At 43.1% G+C, this 25,901-nt stretch overlaps 1 protein-coding gene across 1 annotated transcript in view; it reads left to right on the top strand.

The window, feature by feature from the left end:
* Positions 1-17,237, top strand: part of PEX14 (peroxisomal biogenesis factor 14) — a 79,544-nt gene extending 62,307 nt beyond the window's left edge. Inside the window, exons 5-9 of the mRNA XM_030017440.2 lie at positions 5,768-5,853; positions 8,431-8,533; positions 9,805-9,902; positions 13,099-13,190; positions 15,390-17,237. Of these exons, the coding sequence (XP_029873300.1) occupies positions 5,768-5,853; positions 8,431-8,533; positions 9,805-9,902; positions 13,099-13,190; positions 15,390-15,855 (845 nt within the window). The 3' untranslated portion in view covers positions 15,856-17,237. The remainder of the gene's footprint in view (positions 1-5,767; positions 5,854-8,430; positions 8,534-9,804; positions 9,903-13,098; positions 13,191-15,389) is intronic.
* The last annotated feature ends 8,664 nt before the right edge of the window (positions 17,238-25,901 follow it).

The following is a 25,901-nucleotide window of genomic DNA, read 5'->3' on the forward strand; positions in this document are numbered from 1 at the left end:
AAGTACACACCATTAAAAATCCATCAAAAGAAGCTGTTCAGCTCACATGTGTGTCTGGCAGTTTGAAAATCACTTCACTTACCTGCCAAGTATTAAGAATAGAATTTTGATACTGCTTCTAAACAGCTCTAGGTCAGATAATGACCAATGTAACTGTCCACTTAGGGCTCTGTTTATTAGTTTATGGCATAGTTTTGCTATTGCTAGAGGCAATACTAGACTTGTTTTCTGAGTTTTTAAATACTCTGGTTTGGCACAGTTTGGGAATAAAAACATCTGTGATGGTGTTGGGCTCAGAACTGGAATATTTCTGACTGTTGTATTAGGTGTGCTGGTGAACTCCAGGACTGAATTCTGCCTCCTGGGCTAATACCTGTCTGCCATAGTTCACAGAAAATGCCAGAAAAGCAAAATATGCTTTCTTGCTGAAGAAACAGTGCCAGATCCCTCTTAGTGCTATCCATTGCTCATTCAGCTAACTCTTATCACAACCCAATATTGGAAGAGTTAATCTTCCCTTCTTTTACAGTGTTCCACTAATAGGAGTAGGGCAGGACAGAAGCATGCAGTTCAAACTGGAAAACATTGTCATCATTGTAAACCCTTGCAGCTTTATCACTGTTTGTTTTTTTCCTTTTACTATGTTGGCTTTCCTCAAAGTACCAGCTCCCAATTTCTTCTTACTAGGTAAGAATCTTAACTAACATTTATACATCAAAATGTTCCCAGTAACAGCTCCAAAGAGAAGTCTGAAAGTATCATTCTGTAATGCTCAGAAACCAAAGGTAAATAAAAATACCACCAAAGTAAAGCTTTTGTAGGGGTTGTAATTGGAAACTGGTGCTCTAGCTTTGTGATCTGAGTGGTGCTTTTTAAATAATTTGAACCAAAAGCTTTTGCCTGTGAGCCAGTCCTTTTTAGCAACCCCCAAAATCAGGGAAATGGTGACAATAGGTTCATTAGGTATTGTTCCTCCCCTCTCTAGCCATTCTTTGTAGACCTTCTATTTAAGCTTAACCTCTAAATGGATGTATAAAAAGAATAAATAGCTAAATATACATGGTATTCATGTGACCAAAATACTTGTTTTGATTAGGTGTCATCTGTGCCCTGTTCTAGTCCTTGACTGGTGTAGTACCAGTGGTGTTAATGATGGATCCATCTTTGTGTCTTCCTGTTAAGTGCTTTCCATGGTATCAGAACTGCAAAAAGGGTATGTGGATTTCTCTAGAGCTGATGGATGAGACTGTGCAGTGGCTCAGTGCTCTTTCAAGGTGCCTTGTTTGCTGTAGGTTGTTTCATCAGTTGGATGCTAATCCTGTAATGAATATTTCTGAATAGGTCCAAATCTGCTCCAGGACAGTTGTTTCTGTGATAGTTTACTAAATCAATTTATCTTTCACAGATTTGTCAGGAGTTGTCGTGTACAGAGAAAGATAGATACTACTTTTTCTGTCTATCTCTAATGCTTATCTTCTTAAAGAGTATTCGTGACACTAGTGTTGGAATGCTTCAAGGTTTGAAGTTCAAAAGTATATCTAAAGGACTAATGAGATAGGTAGACTGCTGAATCTGTAAGTTGACTCGTTGATGGGAACAACTCATATTGGAAGAACTTATATTGAAAAAGATTATGAGCTATATTTGCCTTCCCCAAAAAAGACACCTGAGTTTCTTGTGAAGCAGCATCTGATCTTCTGGAGTGTAGGTCTTGAAGACTGTGAACCACTTTGTGTTTGATATTTTTGGTTCTTTTTAAGGTTCTTGTGAGTACTTTTGACACCTCTACACAACATCACAAAACTAGAGAGAAAGAATTACCCCCCACAGAGCAAAAAGGAGAAACAGTCGAGGAGGGTACTGTGCTGTCTCTTAAGAAACCTAATTTCTCTCTGTCCCCCCTCCCCACAAGGTGTTGCTACTTCATGCTTAAAAATTACGTTAAATCTGTGGGTTACGAGTACAGAAGTTCAGGATGGCTTCGCAACCAACTCAAAGAGTTTATTCAGCAGTAATAGAGCAAACAGGTGAGTTGGTGATCTTGCCAGCAACTCCAGTGTAAGATGTCCACTCTTGTGAGTCAGAGCAATAAATGCTGTGCACAACTTTTGATTTTACTTGCTTGATCTCCTGCTGTTGTCAGCTCAGTCTGTTCTAATTTTTAAAGTTGCAGGAAATAATTCATGCCACTTAAACACTTCCCTTTGTACAAATTGAACTGCTAGTATAGGTATTACTTAATGTTCTAATGTTTTGTTGGAAATAGCTGTTACCTGTGTAAGTACTTTCTTTTTCTTGAAGAGTTAACAAGAAAGAACCATATTTATAAGCCTTCAGAGTAGCATAGTTCTTGTATGCTGAACTCCTCCTGGGTTTGTTTTAAGAGAAACAATAATAACTTTTGCGAGGAAGAGGCAAGAATTAAGTTTCTAGACACTGTATTTTAGCTCAATACCATCTCTACTATTTCTCCTCCAGTTCTGGAGGAGCAATTCCTTCCCTCCAGTTTGTACTTTTGCCAAGAGGTGTCAAAACTGCTTAAAAAAAAAAGCTTAAAAAAAGCTTGAATTTGATTAATATAGAGAAACAAGACTTTGCCTGACTGATAATAAAACTGATAAATGACATTTGAATTACTTGTAGCAGTAATTTATTACATAAAATATCTTTTATTTGACATGCGATTAGTTGCTGGAAGCATCACTCAATCTGACTAGTTTAAACATGCTCTAAAATGAACCCCCAGTAAAAAAGCAGGGCTGTCTGCTGTTGGCGTTGTGAAATATACTAATCCAGCAGTGAGGACAAAAATCTGACTTTAAATATTTAAGTGATTAATTGGGTTTATATTTTTTTTTACCTTTCTAACCCCTATAATTACAAGCAAACTCAGGGGATTTTCTAAGCAAGGTGTGCAAAGCTGCATGCTTATCATCCAGGTATTGTCTGTGTTCTTCCCCGTGGTATTTATGGTCTCCATTTATGGGGGTTTGTGCAGATTTTACACCTGCTTAAAAATCAGCTCCAGTGACTGTTTTTCTTGCCATTTGGGTCTTCCTATCCCACCCCTGTGTCTTCATTATGTGGGAGGCTGTAGAATACAGAATGTTTTCTCTTACAATTAAAAATGGTAACTAGAATCCAAACTTTTTTCCCCCCAACTCCTTTCTATGGGTTCACTGTTTTCTCTTGGAAAATCACCTCTTCCAGCCTCAGTTTCTACAGTTTTAAATGTGGATACTAGTGAGGCTGACCTTACTTGGATGCACAAGGCCTAATTAATTGATATCAGGAAAGTTAATTCTGAGATGAATGGGGGGGATCTTAAAGATAGTAAGTGTTTACTCTGGAAGTGCAATTTACAGTTGCTGCTGTGAAGTTAAATGTATTTACAGGACACACAGACTTACAGCTGGAGAAAATGTATGTGTCCCTTCCATTTGCCTTTTGAGGGTCTCATATAGAATGGTTTGTTACTCCCTGGTGCCTAAACTGAAGAGTAACTGGGCTATTAGTGCTTTTTCACTTTCTCTGAATTTTATTCCAGTTTTACAAGTGGGGAAATTGAGGATACGCAAAAAAGTCAGTGTGAGCACTGAGGTTACAACTGAGAAACTTCTAACCCTCTCTCCACCCCACATGTTAGATTAGAGTATTGCAGAGAAAAAGGAAGATTGAATGTGGATTTTAGGCAGAGCTGTGACATTCTTCATAACATTGTAAAGTTGATGTGGTCAATGCAGAGCCTTTACTGCGTCCCTCCCTCCCTCACTTCTCCACCCCCCTCACTTTTTTTTGCCACAAGACAGAATTATTTCACACATCTCTAAAACGAGTAAAATGGCATTTCAGCTTCTTGTCTTTATAGACTCTCTGAACTTTAGGAAAGATCATTCTGGTCCCTTTTCATTAATAATGAAAACCAGGGGGCAATAAAATGTTCTTAGCTCAAGCATTAGAGGAATGGAGGTGGAGATGAGTGAGGTGAAAGGGCAAAGCGGACAGGGTCCTACAGGTGCCTCTGCTTTCTACTCAGAGGTCACCGCAGCTGGGAGGTAGTTATGGACAGCCAGTCAAGGACTGCCCTGGACAGGGCACAGCTGGACCCACACACCCTCTGAGATTAATTAACCCTTTACAATAGGCAGTTCAGCCTGGAACGAGTTGCGTTGTCATGGAAAGATATTTTTAGTCAGAAGTTCAGGGCAGAGAACTGGACAACCAAGAGAATTCAGATACCAGAAATGACAGTGGGAGCAGAGTAAGGAGGGGAAAGTGGGATGGATGACTGGGGTTTGCAGCAAGATTAGCCAGAAATCATTTTAAATCCTGACATGTACACAGCCAGTTACTGCAGCTTAGCTGACGTGTGTTAACTCATTAAGTTAAAAAGTTATGATAATTTGATCATGTGCCTAAGCTCCAAAACTGCCACTGCAGCAACCCAAAATACTGCTGGTGACACTATTCACCAATTCTGACAGAGCTGCTTTAATTTGTTCAGATTTCTAGCCAGCGGATAATTTGAGGAGCTGCGTCCTAAAATGTAGCAAGAATCAATGAGTGCCAGTATTTGAGAGCCAGTGCTTGTCTTAGAGCCTGAGGGCTGGGATTAGGAGTAACTCCTGCAATGAAATGCCTGTAGAAGATCTCAGCAACAGGAAAAATGGCAATAGGTGAGCAAAGCAGAAAGGAGACAAGCTTCCAGCCATTTCAGCCAGTTAAGCCTCCCTTTGAAAGCCTAAATTGAAACTCTGGAGAACAGAATGGGTTTCCGAGACGTTGTAGGTCACATGTAGATTTGGATCTGTCTGTTTGGAGACTGTACACCGGCCTCCACCTCATCAGTTCTGCCCACATCCTGCCACTGAACTTTAGGAAAGATCACTCTGCATCCTCTTTATTATTAAAGAAAACCGGGGGCAGTACAAGATTCATTAAGGGAACTGCGAGGGAGGTGAAAGGATAAAGCTGGTGGAAAACTACAGGTATCTTCTGATTCTGCTTGAAGGAGCAGAGCATACCATATCTTTGCTTTGCTCTGTGGAATCTCTAAGCTTCTGTGCAGAATTGTGTGTTAAATATTGACTTCTTTACCTCTCTCTGTAGATATTTAATTGCATATTTTCTCTCTGCTGTTTATGTGTGCTTTGGTCCCTATTTGTAATTCAGGCTTGAAAGACACTGGATCCTTCCTTATTGAAATGGTCCGTAATTGCTGACACAGTGTTCATAAACCCATTTATTGCCCTGATAGATTTATCTTCTTTCTCAAAACACTTCCTTCTTTCTTTTTTTCTGCACTCTTCTGGGTCTCTGGCTCTGTCCCCATTTTCAAATATTATGGTAGTGGAAAACAATTGGTATTCAAGTAATGAGTTAACCTTAGCTAGTACTAACACCACAGACAGTTATCTGGGGAAAGTGCGGTAGGGTTCAGCATGCCTTCTGCAAGGAAAGAGTAAAGCAAACCAGCTTGATGGAACTTTTTTAATTGCTGCTGTGATTTGTCTCCCTTTGACACTTTGTGCAAGGCCAGTGTCAGTGCTAGAGGTCTGGAGAGATGTTTTAATGTCCTAGGGCCAGAAGCCTGCACACTGTACCTGAGGGAGTACCAGCACCTTAATGCCCCCTGCTCCGTAAATCTATGCCTGCTAAGAAACAGCAGAACTGGTATTATTCATTGTTCTTTTCTATGATAAAATGGGTGTATGAAAATGTTGTCACCTGTAGTTCTGACTATGATTTCTTGATTTTTGACCTTTAGGTCCACCTGGCTCCAGATGGCGAGATTATGGGGCTTTGGCTATCATAATGGCAGGAATTGCCTTTGGATTCCACCAGCTCTACAAGGTAATATCTCCCTCGCTACTCTTACACTGTACTCTGAGAGAACAATGTTATGCTGCTTGTGTCCAAATGATCATGTTGCTTCCAAGTTGGTGAAGCATCTCTGCTCTTACTGGCACTGCCATTGGTGTATTTGAGTAATGTAGACACTTAACATGAAAATGCAGAGTCAAAAAGAGGCAAGCAAACAAAACTAGTTTTTAGCAGTGGATCTCAAACTGCTAGAAACAAGGTCATTTTCATCGCGTATATGTATTTTGGAATTTTTTTAAGTTGGGGAAACTGAGCGCAGTTCAGTAAAGGGATTCTCCCAGCATTGGCCAGCTGACATTACTGTCATAGCCCCAGTCTAATGATTTGTCCATTTTTTCTCCTGCACCTGGGTAGGAAAGAATCTTCTTTGACCAATCAGAATGTTGAAAAGAAGGTGCTAATTTCCAGGTCTGCCATACATCCTGTAGTTCTACTCCAATGTGCTTAGAACAAGTTAGAGCAAGTGTGTGTCTGCTTGTGTACTGTACAGACAGCAGCCCCTTCTTATTTCTTGTGCAATGTTTCTCCAGTTGAATATACTCTTTCACTCTGGATTTGCTTTCCAGCAATGTGGTAAGTGACATTAGATAATGTCTTTGGTAAAGAATCATATTCTGTGGCTACATAAACAGACATAAGTGGTTCAAGTCAACACAGCAGAGTGTAAAGAGCTTTGGTCCAGCAGAAGTTGTGCTTTATTTTTGAAAAAGGGACAGAGATGGAGATTTAATGAGAGGTTGATGGTTTTCATGTTTGTTCTTTTATTAACAATTACTGCCTTGTTTAGTAAAACCTATTTCACAAATCAAAGTGTTGGCCTTCTGGTTTAAAACTACTTCTCTTATCCTATCCTATCATTAATTTTCTGGGTCTCAGGCTAAGAGAGAGAGGCCAGATGAAGCAACATGTTCCATCTCTGCAAGTAAAGTTACATGACTTAAGAGAATGGCTTTTTATTGAGATATGTTGTCCCTATGTTTTTACATTAAAGTAGTGATGCCAACCTTACTGATCTTTTCATTCTTGCAAAGAATGGTGGAGCTCTAAGTGTCCAGAGGGGTGTTAAGACAACAGCTGCTGGGCCTTGCAGACCTGAACATATTGCTGTTACTAAATGACACGTGTCTAAAACATATTGATGATTTTACAGATTTTTTTTGGCATAATGTCACTCATGCTGTTAATATATCCTAGTGCTGTATTCTTTGTTTACAGTTCTTGCTCTGCTGTCTATCCAAACCTCATGAGGCATATTGTGTGCCTAGCAGAGACCCATATTCTTTTATAGGAGTAAGACATCTTTGGAAACAGTTGATAAATTCCTTCTGCCCTTCATGGGATTTTGAGGGAGTTTGCAAATAGTGATTTTTATATGAAAGATGGGATGCTAGGATACAACATAGTTGCCCATGTGCATTCTGTGAAAATTGAGAGAGAACTGTTCGTGAAAGTCATCAAAAGCTTTTTGCTTTTCAGAATGTCTGGGTGCAAACATGTATGTGTACATGTGCTTTGTGTGGGTAAGGGCTGTGTACAGCAACACTGAAATCTTAGACTGGTGCTATTAAGTGTAAAAGGCGGCTGTCCCATACATGTGAGTTTGGATAATCAGCTCTGCCTCAGAAGCCATCCTGTATGTATGCCTCTGCAGTGGGTGTATGTGAATCAAAAGGCAGGATGAAAAAGAATTGATAGGCACTATCAGGACTATTTCCACATCCTAGACCATCCTTCTCTCACATTTTTTTCACCTGCCATGTTGTGCTTGGATATGCCCTTGTTAAAATGCATATTCAGTTCATAGGAGCAGTGCTGCAGAAGGACCCATGGTAGTAAGAGTTGTGACCTATTAAACGCAGTCCATCCTCTGCAAGGGCAGAATGAGGTAGATCTCGTGGCTGTGTACAGTGTCACTGAACTGCCTCCCATCCTGTACTAGCTTGGTTCTCACTTCCTTTAGCCCTGGATCCTTAGTTCTCTGCTACTGTTGTTAACTGCTCCGTTTCCTTTCTCTATTCCCCGTGCTCCAGATCCCTGCTTTTCCCTCTGTGACTCGTAACCCTTCCCCTGCCAAGTTTCAAAAGTTTTTATAATACCTCTCATTCCCTGGCTTGTGCTTCCTCTGGCCTTTCCTGGGCCTTTCTTCTCTTCTTCCCACTTTGGCATTCCTTGCCTTGTGGATGTAGCTCAGATGTTGTGACACATCAGTGTGTTCATATTTGAGAGCATAAGATCTGAAATTGTACTCTGTATGTGACGGATGTTTCTCTGGACTGAGAGCTGTCCCAGGAAACCTTAAATGGAGTTAGGAACTGTTTTTTAGCACCTTCAAAAATTTAACCGCAGAACTCATATCTTCTCTTCTGCAACTTCAACACCTGCTGTAGAGGGAATTTCTTTTCTCAGCCAGGTGTGTGGATAAATGATCACTGGCTCTGTGATAAAGGCTGAGGTTTGGGGTGTGGGCTTTAAGGATGTTTCAAGGTAGATTAGGAAGACCACTTTGCATATCCCTATTTCCTAAAAAAGTTTCTGTACTCCATGCAGAAATACCTGCTTCCTCTCATCATGGGAGGCAAAGAAGACAGGAAACAACTTCAGAGGATTGAGTCAAACATTTCTGAGATGAGTGGCAGTGTGACACAGACAGGTAAAGATTAATGACTCCATCAATTCACCCCTCAAAGCCTTTCTCCCTGTATCCTCCATTCTGCCAAGACTCCCACCCTTTTCTTTCCCTCCATCTCCACTTTATGTGGTGACTTCATTTATCTGCTCTGAGAATCTGTTCACATTTGCAAATGAAGCCGCCGTCATTTCGGTTTAATTTGAAATTGCTTGTTTACTGTCGGCGCGGCCTCAATTAATTATGTTTTTACGGAAAGGCTCCCAACCTCAGAATATTAATAAGGGGAATAAAATGACAGCCTTTCGGAGGGCTGTAAAGTTCATTTTTAATTTCTGCTTCTCTGATGTTTCCAGGGGCTTTTTTTTTGGTGTTTTCCCCCCACCTTCCATCTGAAAATCCGAGGAAGGGTCAGGAGAGTCTGTAATTACTGTGCCTCCCTGACCTTAGCCACCTTCTCTGTTATTGACTCTATAGGGTGTCTGTTCATTACCCGATGCCCTAATGATGGTCTGGATTAGCTGTTACCTGTCACACCAGTAGAGGTTTTAATTTTATTTTATTTTATCAGCTTGTTTACTGCCTGGAAGCTTTGGATAAAGTACCAAAGTAGAAAAAGTTCTCCTACAGCTGGAGTTGGAGTCCAGCAGAAGTTCTTCAGTGTTTGCTGGGGTGTAGGAGGGGAATACAGGGTGTTCACTTGAAATAAAAGGGGAAAAGTGCAAAGTATATTCAGTTGGTGGGATGGAAAAAAGTATGATTTTCAGCAGTAAGTTTGTTAAAGATGTTGGGGTTGAAGGAGCTGGTGGGTTGAGAGTGGGAGGATGCTAATTACACTTTTTAGTGGAGGGTGAGAAGAAAAGCATCTTTCATTTCTCAGGATACCTTAAGGTCAATCCTGAGACCAGCCTCTTCCCAGATTGGAGCTAGCCCCAGTGTTTGCCTGCGTGAGGCCCAGGATAGATAAATGATACAAACATTGTGTAAGTTCAGGGAGATGTACAAATCATAAACCAATATAATTAGAAGGGAGAGGTTTTGGATGGATATACTGTGGGCTATAGACATCTATACAATAGAAAGATAAACTAGAAATACTGGAGGTTAGATGCAGTGCAGGTAGATTACCCGTAGTGCAGATAAATCATATGGATTAAAGTGAGCAGGCGGGCATAGATAAATTAAATATAGTAGGAATAGAAGCATCTTTGTAGCTAGACAGCAGGAAGGACGTGTGTGAGTGCATATATGTGCACGTATCTCAGTTAAACGCTCTCCTGCTTTTTCCCTCACAGTGACTCAGTTACAGACAACTTTAGCAGCTGTCCAGGAACTGCTGATCCAGCAACAACAGAAAATCCAGGAGCTCACCCAAGAACTGGCTGCTTCTAAGGTATCCACTTCGAACTCTTTACATTTACAACATCACCATCTTCTTTGGAACATGCATGGCTTCTTTCGTGGGCACATGGAAAGCACCTTATTAGGCTCACAATCCAGCCTTCAGCTCTGTCGTATCCCCAGACAGTTTCTCTGCATCTGACTTCTCCATAGGTGGTCTGTTTAAAGCACTGGATGTTAATTGGGTACTCAATGAAATATATCTAACTTCTGAGAGGGCTTTGCTATATAGCTTTGTACGCAGCGGGTGTGTCTGAGACCTCAGACCTGTTCTCAGCTCTGTATCTTCTGCATTGCATTTGAGATGAAATAATTGTGCTGTTAGTCCACTGACCAAAAGAGGTAAAGGCCAGTTGTGCAGAGGTTTTATTTGTGTGTAATATGTAATTTTACATGTTTATATTTCTCCTGTACCCTTGTACATCGTCAAAACAATCGCTTTATCCTGTTCAGCCAAGCACACACTTGAAGTACTGTATTTAAGTCACCTTTTCAGATACCAGGCCAGGTAATGGCTGAACATTCTTACTGTTTGGTTTCTTGTTTCAATGATTTCGGTCATCTCAGTGTAACAGGTGGCCCCACATTAGTGACACACAGTGGCCCATTCCCCTTGACTCCTGACTTGACCCCGGCAATAAAACCATCAGTTCTGACTAGTTTGTGTTGTTACGTGTGTAACTACAAGTAACCACTTCTGACCAAAATTGATTTTCTTTCTGGCAATGAGAATAGTGTTCTTCATCTCCAAAGTACTTTGCAGCCATTGGCCTAAGCATTCTATTAGCCAGTAAGTGTTGTTTACATGTGAGGTGGGATGGATTTGAACGAGTCACATAGAGATGAAGTCTTCCTCTCACTCACAAACTTGTCATTATGCAGAGCCCAGTCATCTTGCAGTATTCTCTGCACAGGGTGACATTTTTTCTTTTTACTGTGAAATCCCTTAGACAATGCTTTTACCTATAGCGTGAACAGTTGTCTTCGCCCCTTACCTATACTTTAATCTCGTACAAACCTTTTCATGGTGTGTAACTGGTGGGCCACAGCTGACTATGTGGTGTGCACACTGTACAGTAGGAATCCCTCAGTGGCACAGCTGTAAACCCAACCATGAAAGCCAGTTTATGGTCACAACACTCTACTTCAATTTTCCTTGGGAACTGTGGCCTGTCAGTGGCCTGGAGCCAGTCCGGAAATTGGAAAACTGTTTTCAGGTCTTAAGTGTTAAGATTAAGACCACATGTTGAGCTTTAAGAAGGAAAAAGGGCATAAGAGTCTTGGTGGTTTAGAGAGTCTTGAAGAAGTTTTTCCTCCCCCCCCTCTCTACCCCCTGCACTGAAATGGTAGCACACATTGTTATGATATCTAAACCTCATGTGTACAAAGAAAAACTTGGGCAACCCCACAAACCAAAGAATAAAAGCTGTGTTTTCTCAGCTGTAATGTAAGTTTTTATATCTGCTTTTCAAACTCCTACTGGCATGCTGTAAAAAATTAAAAAGAGGGACTTTAAGTAATTAAAAAACGTACATAAAAATTCAAGGCTTGAATTTTCTACAACTGTTTTTTAAAGAGACTGGCTAAAAAGCCCCAGATGTCAGATTTTATTTCTAAATCCTAGGCATCTGGCACCATATGTGTTTTGGAAATTTGAGTCCTTTGCAGGCCAGTGAGTGGAAATCACTCCCTTGTTAATGTGCTGCTGTAGCTTTCAAGGTCTTGGAAAGCCAGAACAGTGGCTCCTGGATTCTTGCTGTCTGAGGGCTGGGAGTGTGAATCCCAAGGGAACGCATCTGTGTATATCACAGCTCCTACAGACTGAGCCTCTCCCAGCTCACTGGGTTCACAGCCCAGAAGTCACTGTGAGGAGTGCTGGCTGTGAAGGTGTTCAGGGTTACTCAGCACTAACTGGAGTCTGTTTAAAGAATAAGTGGGAACAACCAGTTCTGGCTACATCTAGTAGGAACTGCCGAGGAGGGGGTTTGTGTTATTCCAGTCTGGGATTGCTTTGTCAGGGGATTTATTAGGAGTATCTCTGGAGTGATGCTCACAAATGGGTTCATTCCTAATGGCTTTTAGCAGAAATTACTATGGGAAGTGCTAGACATGAGTATTCTTTGGTCCCTTACTCAGCCCATCACTACACGAATTGCTAGAATGATAGAATGGGGTAACCACAGGCCATGATCTGTCTTTCAGAATGTTCCTCCTATTTCTCAAGTTCCCAAAAGGGTTAAAAGGAAGATTGCCAAAAGTAGTATCTGCAGCATGTTCTCCTCAGTTGTTACCAATTCTGATGCAGTGCTGACAGCAGCTGTACCAGACTTCCACGAGTTACTTATCATTTTTCCCCACCAAACTGCATTCATTGCCTTGAAATATCCAAAAGACAGTGCCTAGTCCAGCTGCTTCCTGGAGATACAATTTGGTAACTCAAGCATAGCTCTAATTCTTCGGATCTAGTAGGGAAAATTTTTGTAACTTTCAAGCAGCAATTTATCAGGCCACCTCTAAACGCCACAGAGTGCAGATAAGAAATTCTTTATTTCATGATTTAGGAGAAATGAACAAATCATTTTAAAATAGTTGTTAATGTATAATATTTGAATCTGTTGCATCAACTAAGTGCAGTCACAGGGAAGAGCAAAGGACCTGATTCAGTGCAACTCCCACTGCCTTTCAGGATCCTAGTTCTAGTTCTCTAGAAGTCATTCATTAGGTCAGCGTCAAATGATTTAGTTTTCCTCTTTGTGTATTGTTCTGTGCCCGATATGTTGGTGGAAAACATCCTATGTAGACCTAGTTTTGTCTGAATTCTCACAAGTGCTGGCGGCCTCCTAATCAAAAAAGAAAGATCCCCTTGAGATGCTTCAGCAATGGTTGTGCATGGTATGTTGGAGACAAGACTAATTAGTCCCCCAAACAGAAAGCAAATACTTGAATAGTCTTAGCACCTTGAGACAATTATTATTTCTGATCATCATGGGGATCCATTCAGGTCCTTCTTTATTGTGCAAGTTGTTTTGCTCAGATCTGAGAGATTTTAAATGAGCTTATGTATGTTATCCCCAGGGCTCGAGATTCCCAGATGGGAGGAGAGGGAGGATAACATAGAAAAAAGTGACATTTGTGAACTATCTCCCAGTTCATACTTTGATCTTTATGTCGTCTTTTTCATGTTCTAGGCCACAACTTCCACCAACTGGATTCTGGAGTCGCAGAATATTAATGAATTGAAATCTGAGATCTACTCGTTAAAAGGACTTCTCCTGAACCGGTATGAGTGGAATATGTGAGCAGATTATTGTGTGGGGAAAGGGTTGCTTTCTGGGATTCTCTCAATCATGGAGAGGAAAGGCATTACCAACAGGAACTGACTCTGTATCCTGTTATTGCTATTTTAATAATACCACTTTGCACTCCACTATCACTTTCTATTTGCAGGTCTCAAAATGCTTTTCAAACTTGCCTTAAATCACAGAGCGCCTTGGGTAATTAATAAGATTTTTCCTTTTTGTTTATGATAGAGGAATTCTCTGCCATTCACCACAGGATCTGCACCTGCATTCTGTTACAGAGAGAGTCACTTCTGGATACAGTTCAGCTGACCTGTTCATGGTTAGGGCATAACCAGGATGAAAAGAATCGCACTTCAGCAGAGCCTGTTTCTCTCGATTAGCTAGCTCAGGTACAGACATCTTATAATGTAGTAGATGTCTGAAATGAGGTGATATAAATCCCAGCCTGTGGGACAGTCATAAGAACAAGGATCAGATCTCAGTTCTTGAAGAAATTCTTTTTTACCAAGTACATTACTTAAGAGTTTGTCTAGCTTTTCAGCTATTGATCCTTTCCCTCTAGTGTGACTCCCTTGCCTCCTTCTACATGTAACGAAGTCTTCTCAAGCCATCTGTTTCCTAAGAGATGGACTTCAAAGATCAGTCTAAGATTGGACTAGACATGTTCTGGATCTCAGCGAGTGGGCTTTTCAAAAGTCTGAAAAGTGTATTGACTTTAGTATCCTTTTAAATTCTTGCTACACCTCCCATTCCTCCCAGGAGTCACAGTAGAAAGCTTTGGAGGCTTGAGGACACATACTAAGTTACTGTCTGTTAAGTTGGGTCATACTAGCATCACTGCTGGGGAGAGAGCATTACTTAGTGACACCTCTTCAGCAATGGGAAAGTTGCAGCTGGGGGATAAGTGCTTTTTGGAAAAAAGAAAACTTTGGGGGGGGGTGTTTTTTAACAAAAAGGCAAATGTTTCTGCAGTGAGGAGGCAGCAGCAACACCGGAGCCAAAAAAGTCTCCAGATTGAATTTGTTGATTGCATTATGATACTGGTTGAATAATGCAGACATTAGCATATTGCACTCACAGGAGATGGAGGTTAGATCAGCAGAGTTCTTCGATGGCTGGTGGTGGCAGCAGGAGGAGGGAGGTGAGATCAACTACTGCTCCTAGTTCAGTCTAAGAAAATGTAATCTGCTGTGTTTGAGCACTCACTGTAGGAAGGCAGCCAGCTTTCATCTGCTCTGGTCTTGTCTGTGGCACTAGCCAGCTCACCTGAGGGGCATGAGGACTCCCTGCCACACAGCATCCTTTTCAGAGCTTGATCTGCTACCTCTTCATACTCCCAGTCTTCATGTACACAAGCAAGGATGCATGGGGAGTACTAGATCAGACAGGCTTTTTTGCTTTGCTCTTCATGATGGATGACTTTCTGAGGGCACCACTGCTCCCCACTGCACTTACATTTGTCCTGTTTGGTACTTGGATTCTCCTATTAGGGCTGGGCATTAGCCTGCTACTATCAAATCCTTAAAGCCCACCTGGAAAGGACTCAAGGACAGAGCAGCCAGCTTTCTCAGCTGGTGCAAGCTAGCTTGACTCCATTCAAGTCAGAGACGCTGAACCAGTTTGCGGCAGCCAGGATCTGGCCCAAACATGTGAAGTGCATGCTGGGACTAGGGGATAGGCTCTGGGTCGTAATGAGCCAGAATGCAATAGCTGTGTATCACAGTGGAGGCGAGAGCCAGGTGGTGAAATTCCTTGGCTCAGGCACAAGGACCTGGTGTGTCTGACTTCTTACTCCAGTGGGAATTTTCTTTACCAATTAATTAGTGATTGTTTTATAAAGGGACACCCATGTCTTTCCACAGGCAGCATTCCTGAGTGCTAGCTTACTCTCTGAAATTGGCCAAACCAGATCGTTTTAGTACTTCAGATTGCCCAGCTGTGATATTTTCCTTGTGTGCAGGCTTGATTACAGGGTGCTTGTAAAGCACTTTGAGATTCTGGCTGAAGAGGTGAAGTGGCCTTGGTTTTGTTCATTTATGGCAAAGGAGACTTGTGGTTTCAGTCCTGCTTTACATGACTTCCCCAGTGCACATACCATTCTCTCTAATGATAACCCCTCAGTTTTTTTAATAAAAGCCCCTTTCTCTCCTTTTCTTCCCCTCTTCCCCTCCCCCAAGGAGGCAGTTCCCTCCCTCCCCTTCGGCACCTAAGATCCCGTCATGGCAGATCCCAGTGAAGCCAAGCTCACCCTCCAACCCTGTTGTTGCCAACCATAATAGCAGCAGTGACATCTCACCTGTCAGCAATGAGTCTACCACCTCATCACCAGTCAAGGAGAACCACAGCCCTGAGGGTTCGAAGGTCAGCTGCCATCTGCTGAGCACGGAGGAGGGCAACAAGGCAGTGATTGACGTCAAGAGCCAAGTGCGGATGGAGGTGCAGGGTGAGGAGGAGAAAAGGGAAACCAAAAGGAATGAAGAGGAGGAAGAGGACGATGAGGATGATGACGTTAGCCATGTAGATGAGGAGGAATGTCTGGGTGTCCAGACTGAGGACCGGCGAGGAGGGGATGGACAGATTAATGAGCAAGTGGAAAAGCTACGAAGACCTGAGGGAGCCAGCAATGAGAATGAGATTGACTAAGGCACCCTGGCTTCTGCTGCTGCTGCTGCTGTACATCTTCCCTAGCCTCCTGCACTGTCCCCGGTGCCTCTCCCATTTTGTGGAGAGAAGTGCCACCATCCTGTCCAGTGATTCTCCCATGATTGACCTTGAGCAGGGTCATGATTGCCCAGTGAACAAGGTGGGCCCTGTTTCACCACAGGGCTTTGCAGTGTTGCAGTGGCTTCTTCTCCCCTCCCAGACCCACCTTCTCCCCATGAGCTGGGGCCACTGCCTAGGCTGGAAGACCAATCGCCTTACCATGCACCACAGCTACAGAATAAGTCCTTTTACAAAAACACGATCTCTCCTGAAACAGTCAGCCTCTTTGCTGCATCCTAGAGTCCCTTCTATCCGATTTCAGAAACCAATCTGCCCTGAGCTCTTTGATTTCACAAGCCTTTAATCCCCACATAAGGCCCAAACCAGTTCTCTGTTTCCCAAAATAACCCTCTGTTTTATTTCTCAAACTACTTGATATTCTGTTGCCAAAAAAAGAACGTTTTAACCCTGAATTCCTCACCAAATCTTAGTCTTGGCTCTTCCAAGCCTTATGTCAAGCCTCCAATTCCTGAAACTACCTAGCATCTAAAAACACTAAATTTCTGTGGGGTCCAAAGAACACTATTTCCACCCCACATGCTTAAACTCATTAAAGTGGCCTCATGCTAGGGACCAAGTCCAGGTTTCATGGCCACAGTAAAATCCATGAGAACAGGTGGCTTTGTTACCGATTGCTCCCCAGTAAAAGAAGGCTTTAAAAGAAGTTGACTCCACTCATCCCAATTATTACCCTTCCTCCTCCAAAGACAAGAAGCTCACATCCGTTTTTGACATCTTACATTTTATTTATAGCTACCCTGAATGAGTGAATGAATGAGTTGGTATCAGATGTTGAAATAGTTGGTTAATTCTGAATCTTTGCAATGGTTTTTAGCCTGTTTTTCTCCCTAAAAGAGGAGAAAATCCATCTTAAATGATCAGCTGAGACCTGTACCTACCCAGTGACAGGCACCTGCTTCAGCGAAGCAGTCTTTACAGAGGAGAGAACTGTTCCAGCTCTGAGGTTAACCACTGGCCCTTCTTACCCAGTCCAGCCTTTTTTTGCCCCACTGGGGCTATACACAAATAAACAGTGAATTTTGAAACCTCTCATTTGCAGCATTGTGTTCTCAGCTGGTAAAATGGTGGTGTCCAATTATATTATTCACTGCATCAGAGTCTCTTAGCAGAGCAATTCTTGTAACAACTGAGTCTCACTGTCCTCACCAAGCAAGTGTGCTCGTCTGTGTGATCATGTATAGATTTCAAATATAAAATACGATTGTATATAATTGTAATAAATATGAGTTACCACTATTTAACACCAGGCTATTACTGGATTACTGTGGCTCTTATTTTGGGGAGAAATATGCATGCAGGGTGGTAAAGGGAGGGAAGAGGGACTATTACAGAAATTCAGTCTTTATAAAATGTTTTCTGAAGGACATTTATGGTTGATTTTTCTGCCTGCTCCAATACTAGGTTATACCAGCAGGAGGCAGTGTAGAGAACGGTGTAAGCGCAATATAAGGTACACTATAAATAGCTCCAACAACACTGTAATGCTAGGTTGCCTCCGATGTTGCAGAGCGTGAGATGGATGCATCATCAAGTGAGTAAAATGCAGCTATTCTGGTTCCTTTCCTCCCAGCAGGAGGCTCTGCAGGGTGCAGAATGCAGCACTCTGCTCCTTTCCACCCCCAGCAGCAGGAGGTGCTGAAGGGAGCGTGTGAGATAACCCACAGCCCCTTAGTCTTATCTACCAGCAGGGAATGCTGTGCTGTATCCCATGACTGGTCTAACCCTGCCATGTCAGTGCAGAAGCCATTGAAAGAAATGGCGTACAGCAAGTAGTTCGTAACTACTGCAGTCCCATCTTTGTTCAACAGAACTATTTGGCTCCCTTCTTAAAAATGAGGGATTTACTTGATTCCTGAGTATTTGGGTGTCTGGTACACAGTGACATTTTCCTGCTCAGGGGGAGCGAAAGGGACCTTCGTATTACTGTATTTAGACCTGCTGCTGAATGTGATGATTTCTCATTCCTTAAATGGACGAATATCTTCCCCAGGAGTGAGTGTGTGTGTGTCTCTCTCTCCCCCTCTCCCTCTCAGTCTCTCTCTCCACTGTTTAACGTTCACAAAGAACGTCACGTTTAGCTAAAACAGGGCAAATTTGAAAGTGTTTAAAAGGAAAGGCTTTTCTTAAGAGATGGCACTTTTCATTTCTCCAAGCCAAGAATCCTTGTGAAAAGAAAACACAACTGAACACAGGGATGTGATGAAAAAGTATTGTCCTGCCTGTGTACATTTCATATACATAGAAGGTTTTGAAAATAGAAAGTGCCTGGACAACAGCAGTTGGTGAAATGTGGAAAATATGTTGCTGAGGTATGTGCCTTGCAGAGTGACTTACGAGGTTTACAGTACAAGCATCCCTGCGGGTTCATTTTTCCCCCCTTTTCCTCCATGTTGCCAGTGTTCAATTCATTTACCTCAAGATTTCTGGTGCAGAGTAAAAGGCAGTTTTCTGCTGCTGCTCTTTTTCCTCCCGTAGTTTTTGCTTCTTAGAACCTTTACCAATTCAAGAGGTCACAGTTTTTCCTTTCCCCAACCTGATGAATCCCAGAAAACGCCGTCATAGCTGTTGTTGCTCAAAAAATCTAACTCTGGGCCTCTGGCTGCTGATGGGGTGTTTGTGTACTTTGTTGAAGAGATCCAACCCACCAGCAGAGAATTTGGAAGAAGCCAGACCTTCTTACCAGCAGGTATTGTTGCGAATCACAAGTTTTATTCCTCTGTCTCATGTTCCTTGTCTTTCCAGCATAGCAACAGTTCTAGGGCGAGTATTTTGGTCCTTATGAACCATGTAGCCTGACTGCTAACTTGTAATTTTTTTCTTTTTTTTTTTGCTAGAAACAAACTTCTTAGATCAGCTGCCCTGTGAAATGTTTAGCCCACTGGCCAGTAGGCACTAAGAATGGCATCATATTAGCGGAAAGATGACCAGGTAGTGAACCTTTTTTCTGCAGAACAAGAAAGACAGCAGCAGCGGTTACCCACCATCTGGCTTATTCAAGTACTCTATTTTACTGTGTAATCAGCCTTTGTTTTGACACAGGAAGAAGAATAACAACACCCGGGTTGGTGAGTTCAGTGGGTTTGTAACATGGTTTCTATAGGTCCTTGACAGCATATAGAAAGCAGGTGAAGGGAGCTTCCTCTGAACAGTGTCATTTGAGCACACTTCAGTGAAACCGTGTGAGCCTGTGCTGTCTCTCCTAGAGGAAACAGTATCAGGCTGGTGCTTTCCAGTAATTTGAGGATATAAAAGCTCCCTTTTCAATAGCTGCAAGAGAAATGTGGGGAACTCAAAAAATGTGATGATGTGGGAAAGGGTTAAGAGAGATGTCTCCTGATCATCTCTGTCCAGCCTTCCTCACCGCCAGATGTGACAATTAAGTCCTACGTGTATCTTTGTCAGAAGCAGGAAGGTTTGGGGTTTTTTTTTTGCCTTTTGTGTGTTGGGAGTGTAACCTAACTGTGTGGGATCAGAAGGAAGAGGATGGACTGTAGGATCCCTTGTGATCTTTCTGCTTTGCTGCATGATGCTTTGCAAAGTATTTTACTTATAAGTGTGCCTCAGTTTCCCCATGTGATGGTAAAAAATTACTGGCTGGTAAATACAGAGATGTGACAAAGACAAGTTGAAGAGAAAGCCAACTTTGGGAACCAGGTTTCATGCTAGGTCCTGCAGCTTGCACAAAAACCCCAAACCCCATGAACTGCTGTGCCCTGGAGCAAGAGCCCCAGCCCCCGTTGCTGGCTGTGCTTTGGAGTGAGAGCACTGCAAGGCTGCAGCACACCACACAGCTGTAGCCACTGTCCCCTGATAGCCTGGACTGCACAGCTGTGTGAGGGGAACTGCCCTACCATCCTGGAGCAGCCTGCGTTGGTCAGTTAGCCAGCTTGCCCTGGCCTGCAGGTAGACATTTTAGATCTGGCCTTTGCTTATTGCAACTCAGGTTCTTCTGGCAAGTAAGTGCTTTTTAATAACTATGTTCTCTCTTGATTTTGTCTTCAATAGAGCGGGGGAACTGGCTGCATTTCCAGTAGCTACCTCACCCTGGTCTGGGGTTTGTTAGAAGGGTTGCCAGAAGGTCTATTCTGATGTATACTGGTGGAAGGAAGCATGGTATATGCTGGGCTGCTGCCTGGGGCAGGGAGGGAGCCTGTGGAAAAACCCAGTCTGCGTCTACTCCGTTGCTTTCATTTGCAGTGTGTGCTAGAGAAATGGCGGCTGCCTTTGCTTTTCCTTTGGTGGGGCAGTGCCATGCTTGGGGAAAACAAAGGCTAGACAGCAGGTCCAGAGTAGCTTTTTGTTGCAGACCTGTTGTGTTAAGGTCTCCTTGCTTGACTAGCAGGTTGTGGAGCATGTGTTTCCCAAAGGTTTTGACAACAGGAAGCTTTGGAAAGTCCCTTCTGTGTGGTGGTGCTTTATGTTAAGCACAAATTGTACATGGTGGTGACCCTGCACACCAAAAACTGATGTTCATCTTGAGCTGAGAGTCTTCCAGGCTGGACTTGACCTCTCATGCCATTGGGTTGTATGCAAGTGCAAATCAAGAGAGGGGCTTGGCCTCCAGGGATTGAAAACATAAATAAAGGGATGCTGGGAGGTGAAATATAGCAAATTATTTACCTAAGGGTACAGGAGAGAGCTTCCAGCTTTCTTCATTTTCTCTTTTATCATCTTATCCCCAGACTATGCTGCTTCCTCAGAGTCAGCCTCTGTAGGCACTTTTAGAACTGTGTCCACCTATTATGCTGATGAAAGGCTGGCTCTCACCACTATGTACGCTCTCAAAAAATGAAACAAAATAATGGAAATATACCTAAGGTGAATTTTGGGGTATCAGGGAAGAGGGAAAATGGAGAGCAGGGCCCAACTCCTCCACTTGCTGTGCAGCAGAAGCTCTGAACTGCGCACTTGTAGATTGAGGGGCTGGCATGGTCTCTCCCAGCTCAGGGAAAAAAACAATCCCATCCCCAAAAGGGAGCAAGCACTAACCTAATAAAGGCACCAGCTGGACGAAGGGAAAACCAGCTCTTTGGAAAAAAAAAAAAAAAAAAAAACCAACCTCCTTTCATTAGAAAAATAATATATTTCATCCAAATAAGGTAAAAATATTTGAAATGGGGCAGAAGTGAGCACTAGGCAGCATCTGTCAGGCCCTTTCTGAAAAGGGGAAGATTATTAAACTCAATTACAATTTATTTTTGTAAAGTGTCTTTCAGACTAAAAATCTCCCCAAATGCTTTGCAAGGACTGCTCAGGGGTTACTTACAATATGGAGCATCTTGGAACACCCCTGTTTTCCCACCAAGCCCTTCTTTTCTGCATCTGCTAAAGGATTTAACCCTTCAGGATTTTTTTTTCTATATTTACGCAAATAATAAGAGATGTTTTATGATGCTGGCTGCAAGAACGTGCCTGAAGATGGGTGGGGGGGGATTTGACATATTTTTTTCTGGTTTAGGTAAAATACTTGCTTTTCTTTAGGACTGTGTCTCCTGAGTGAGAAGGTGATTGGCTGGATAGGGCTGATTCAGAGGAACTAGAAGTACAACTGGTTTATTTGTTGCCTCTTTTTGTGTCTGTCACTTTGCCAGCCTGCTTGTCTGTCTCTCAGTCACTTTGTCTGCTTGGCATGTCTGTTTTGTACAGCATCCCTGTTGTTGGTTTTTCAGTCTTCCATCATGCGTGCCTGTCTCCTAATGTCTAATGCTCTTTCCTTTTTCTTACACTTCAGAAACAGACTGCTTCCAACTTTATCCCTCTGCTTCTGTAAGCTAGTACTGAGGCTTTATCTGTGTGGAGCTAGAGTAATACCTCTTTAAAATTAATTTCTTTAACTGATTTAATTAAACCAGAGCAAATTCTTGGGTGGACATTATTCCGTCTCTTTGAACAGATTTGCTTTACTTAAACAGTTTCAACTGATACGTGCATGCACAAAAGACTTGTGTGCTAAATTGCTGCAGCTTTCCTGTGTAGATGAACTATTCTTTGCTTCCTGCCCTCTTACAGTATCAACAGTAGATTTCATCTCTTCATGCCTATTTGCCTTCTTACTTGTATGTTTTTTGTGTCTGTGCATTGCTGTACAGTAATATCAACGCTTCCACTGCAGCAGCCAGCAAGTTTTGGGTGCGAGATGGAGGTTGAGGCTCCCTCTTGCTTCGCAGTCTCTTCTGTTCCCCAGAATGAGCTGGGTGCAGCCTGGTGTTTCGACTGAAACTGGAACATCACACTATTGCATCTGTTTCTTACCTTTTTTCCCCAACTCTAAAAAACCACAGGCAGAGTGTGCTAATTCGTGTCAAATAGAGAAGTGTAGAGAAGCGTAGTGAATGCCCCTGGCAGTGGGTGTCCCCTCTGTAGTTCTGCAGAGGGGACGGGGAGGGGCTGCAGCTGTGTCAGCGGCAGGGAACCACCTCTGCACAGGTGGCTGTGTTAGCAGCCTCGGTGCAGGGCACAGGCAGGTAGATACGGTGCCACCACCAGCCACAGGCCAGAGCTGGTTCCCTTCCATCTTGTAGGCGCAACTGGCTCTAGCTGAGGCGTGACTTGCAGGGTTAGTGCCTGGTGGCTGAACGAACGAGCTTGCTTCCCCGTGAGGGGCTCTCTAACTTGCTTTGGCCACAGACCAAATGGCTTTGTTTTATCATCTTTAATGTCTCCGACTGTAGACCTCTGACGTTTAGGCAGAGCTTGGCTGTGGCCTGGGATCACAGGAGGGTCCTAGGGGCTGCCGGTGACAGCAAGGGCTTGGGGCAAATGCTGTTGGTAACTGGCTTCGCAGCAAGAGCACAAGGCAGCGCCCTGCCCTGTGGGAAGGGAAGGGGGCAGGGAAAGGCTCAGTCTGCCTGTCAGATAAATCTTTGTCTGTTTACTTAAATCCTCAGTGTTTCTTCATTTGTTTGTTTAAGAGTTTCCCTGCCAAAAAAGAGCAAAAGGAAGGAGGGAAGCTGCCTCTGTTGGCCACCCCTCCTCAGCCAGGATGGGTCTGGGGCACTTCAGGGGCAAGAGCAGGACTAGGGGCCAGAGCACCCTGCCTCCCCCTGGGTAAGATGAAGGAATCTGCCTCTCGAGGGGCCGTGTTCCTATCTTCTGAGCAAACGCTTGGCCCTTGTAAGGGAAGATGCGTGTTAGGGACTCCAGTGAGCCCACTTCTTGGCCCAGGGCTGGCACAAAGAACTCGTCATCCCTTCTAACATCTATTGTACCTACAAATGCTGTACAGTGTCTTTCTCCCCTCTTTGCCCTCACCCCTTTGCTAGAGACTGCTGCTTCCAGAGTTAGGTGTTGTCAGCTTTCAGGTACTGGTCAAGTTTGTTCAAGACAGCAGAGACCCAAAAAGTGGGGGCTTCCTCTCTGAATCTTGGATTTCCACATAACAGTGTCTGCAGCAGAGGGACTCAAAAGCCTCTTGCCTATCCTTACCTTTTATAGGTACCCATAAAATATACCAGGTATTGTAAATATCACACATGCAATTCCTTCACATGCTAGTGCATGCTTTCACTGAAACTGGCATGCTTTCCTTGTCCCCACGAAAGTATTAGGCAAACCTGTATATTTTGCTGTAGCTATGCATGTGCAAGTCTTGTGTACAGATATATTCATGCATGCTCTCACTTTTTCCAAGTTTGGTGATATTAAACTAAGTTCTGCCTTGATTTGTAGAGAAAGACAGGAATTATTTATTTATTCGTGTGTGTGCATGCGCGTATGTGAAACGCCAAAAAAAAATCCCAACAATCTACATGCTTTTTTTTGTTTGGAATAGGTACAAGCTGCTCATTGACTTTCAGAGAAGTCTTTAAAGTTCATGTTCCCCTTGAAGATGATGTGAGATTTTATTGTCCGGTTTGAAAGCTTGTCTTCTATGCAGATTGCATGCAGATTGAGGGGGGGCGGGGGGAGGATATTTGGTTATAGCTCCTCTCCTTCCCTTTTCCCAAGAGCTTCTTCTTTAAAAGGGCTTCCCATGGTCTTCAGAAAAGGCACCCATAGGTTTATGAACACAATATTTTGCCTGTGTGCAACAGCCCAGAAGTGCAAATGCAAAACTCAGCTGTGACACAAGCAGTTGATGCAGTCTGTTGGTTCGGAAGGATTGTTGGTTCAGAACCTTACTTCTTGGAAATGGCTTGTGTAGAACTGTGAAGGAAATTTTGGAGGTCAAGTGAAGGTCTTAGCTTTAAACATTTGGTCCACACTCTCTTGTTCACTTCTGTGTCACAATATTTCTCTCTTCCTTTGTGTTATTATACCCAATGCCCAGTGAAAATATTTTTTCCAGGAAGTCTCAAAGCATTTATTATCTATTAACTAGTTGTTATCTGGTAATGGCTGGTTTCTGTCTTAACTCCCATACCTGAGCAACATGGACAGTACAAAAAGCTGGCTCGATTATTTTTTTTTTTTCCATTGTGTGAATGTTTTTTCCCCTTTTGTGTCTGTGTTCTGTCAAAATTTCTACTTCTGGCCTCTTGTCCTGTTACAGGGAGGAGGATGTGTTAGAATAACTCTTGATAGTCTTCTAAGAGAGCTAGGAGTCTCCAGTCCTGCCACCCGATCAGAGGCATGCCCTAGTTTCTCAACAGTAGGTTTTTCTAAAGCTGCAGCAGCACGTGTCGTTCCCCTTCCCTGCCCTATGGATTCCCCTGCAACTGGGCTCCTGTGGGCATCTCGGCCACACTTAGACCCAGGGACTTGGCCACTGCTCTTCTATGCTAAAATCTTGCTCGGTTCCAAATTTGATTCTCTAATCTGGAGGTATAAAGATGGGCTTATTTAACAGACCTATTTCCCTAGCAAGTCTCCAGCTCTTTTTTAAATGTCATTATGCCTTAGGAAGCCAGTGTTGAGCATTGGTCCTTGCAAACTGTAAGTTATGCCCAGTATGTGTTGTGCGTCGTAACAGCTGCTTTTCCTCTGTACCAGTAAGCATCAGAATTCTGAATTTCCTTCTGTCTGGGTGTAGGAGGCATTGTGCTACTAGAGTAAATATCCTCCCAGAGTCAGACATGCTTTACTGCGTTCTGTACTCAGCTGAGCAAGCTATGAGGAGTATTTCGCTGGGCATGTGCACCAGCTCTGCACACCTGATGGTGTGGCTCAGGGATGACCGCTGACTGCCCTACACCGACTGCTCTGCGTTCTGGTCTTCACAGCTCCCTGTGAGATGGCCGCTTGACTAAAGGGGAGTTAAGTTTGGAGCTGATAAAAGCTTGTAAGAAAGATTCCTGCAAATTAAATGAATGCCTACCACAGTACAAAAACTGTTACTTGTAGGTCTGGGACATAAGGAGAGGTGTAACCCGAGGTATTATTTTCCTAGTAATCTCTAAAAAAAACCCTTACTAGAGTGTCTGTGAGAAGCACTTGGATGAATAGCGATGATCATCTTTCTGAGCCACCGTGATGGCTATTACCTTCATTTTTGGCCAACACTGATAATCTGCTCTCTTTATTTCTGTCCTTGTTGGCCCTTATGGCTCCAGCAAGGACAGGTCTCCATGTGCTAAGGCTGGACTAGGCATGTTTGGTTAATGACATCCAAAACCCAGGATGATTGGAAGCAGCAGCAGAACCATCTGGTCTCCCATTTTGTGTCCTAGAATACCTTGAATGCTGCTCGTTTATGTTTGAGGCAATTGAAGTTTTGCTGCCTCTATTGGTTTAAAGTCTTGAATTGTTTGGAGAGGGGAGAGCAGTGCTCCTCTGTCTATGTTTGGGCTGATGACAAGGGATACTCCCACTGTGGGTGCCTATGCTGGTGGGTGCTGCAGAAGACTTGGTAGTGTGCTGAAAAGTGGATATCCAGTGTTTTATGTAGAACAGGCAGTGTAGTTTTCGTGGTTATGCGTGTAACTCTAGGGTCCTGCACTCACAAAAAAAATGCTGTTACAGGGGTA

Source organism: Aquila chrysaetos, chromosome 6, assembly GCF_900496995.4.
Source record: "Aquila chrysaetos chrysaetos chromosome 6, bAquChr1.4, whole genome shotgun sequence".
Lineage (NCBI taxonomy): Eukaryota > Metazoa > Chordata > Aves > Accipitriformes > Accipitridae > Aquila > Aquila chrysaetos.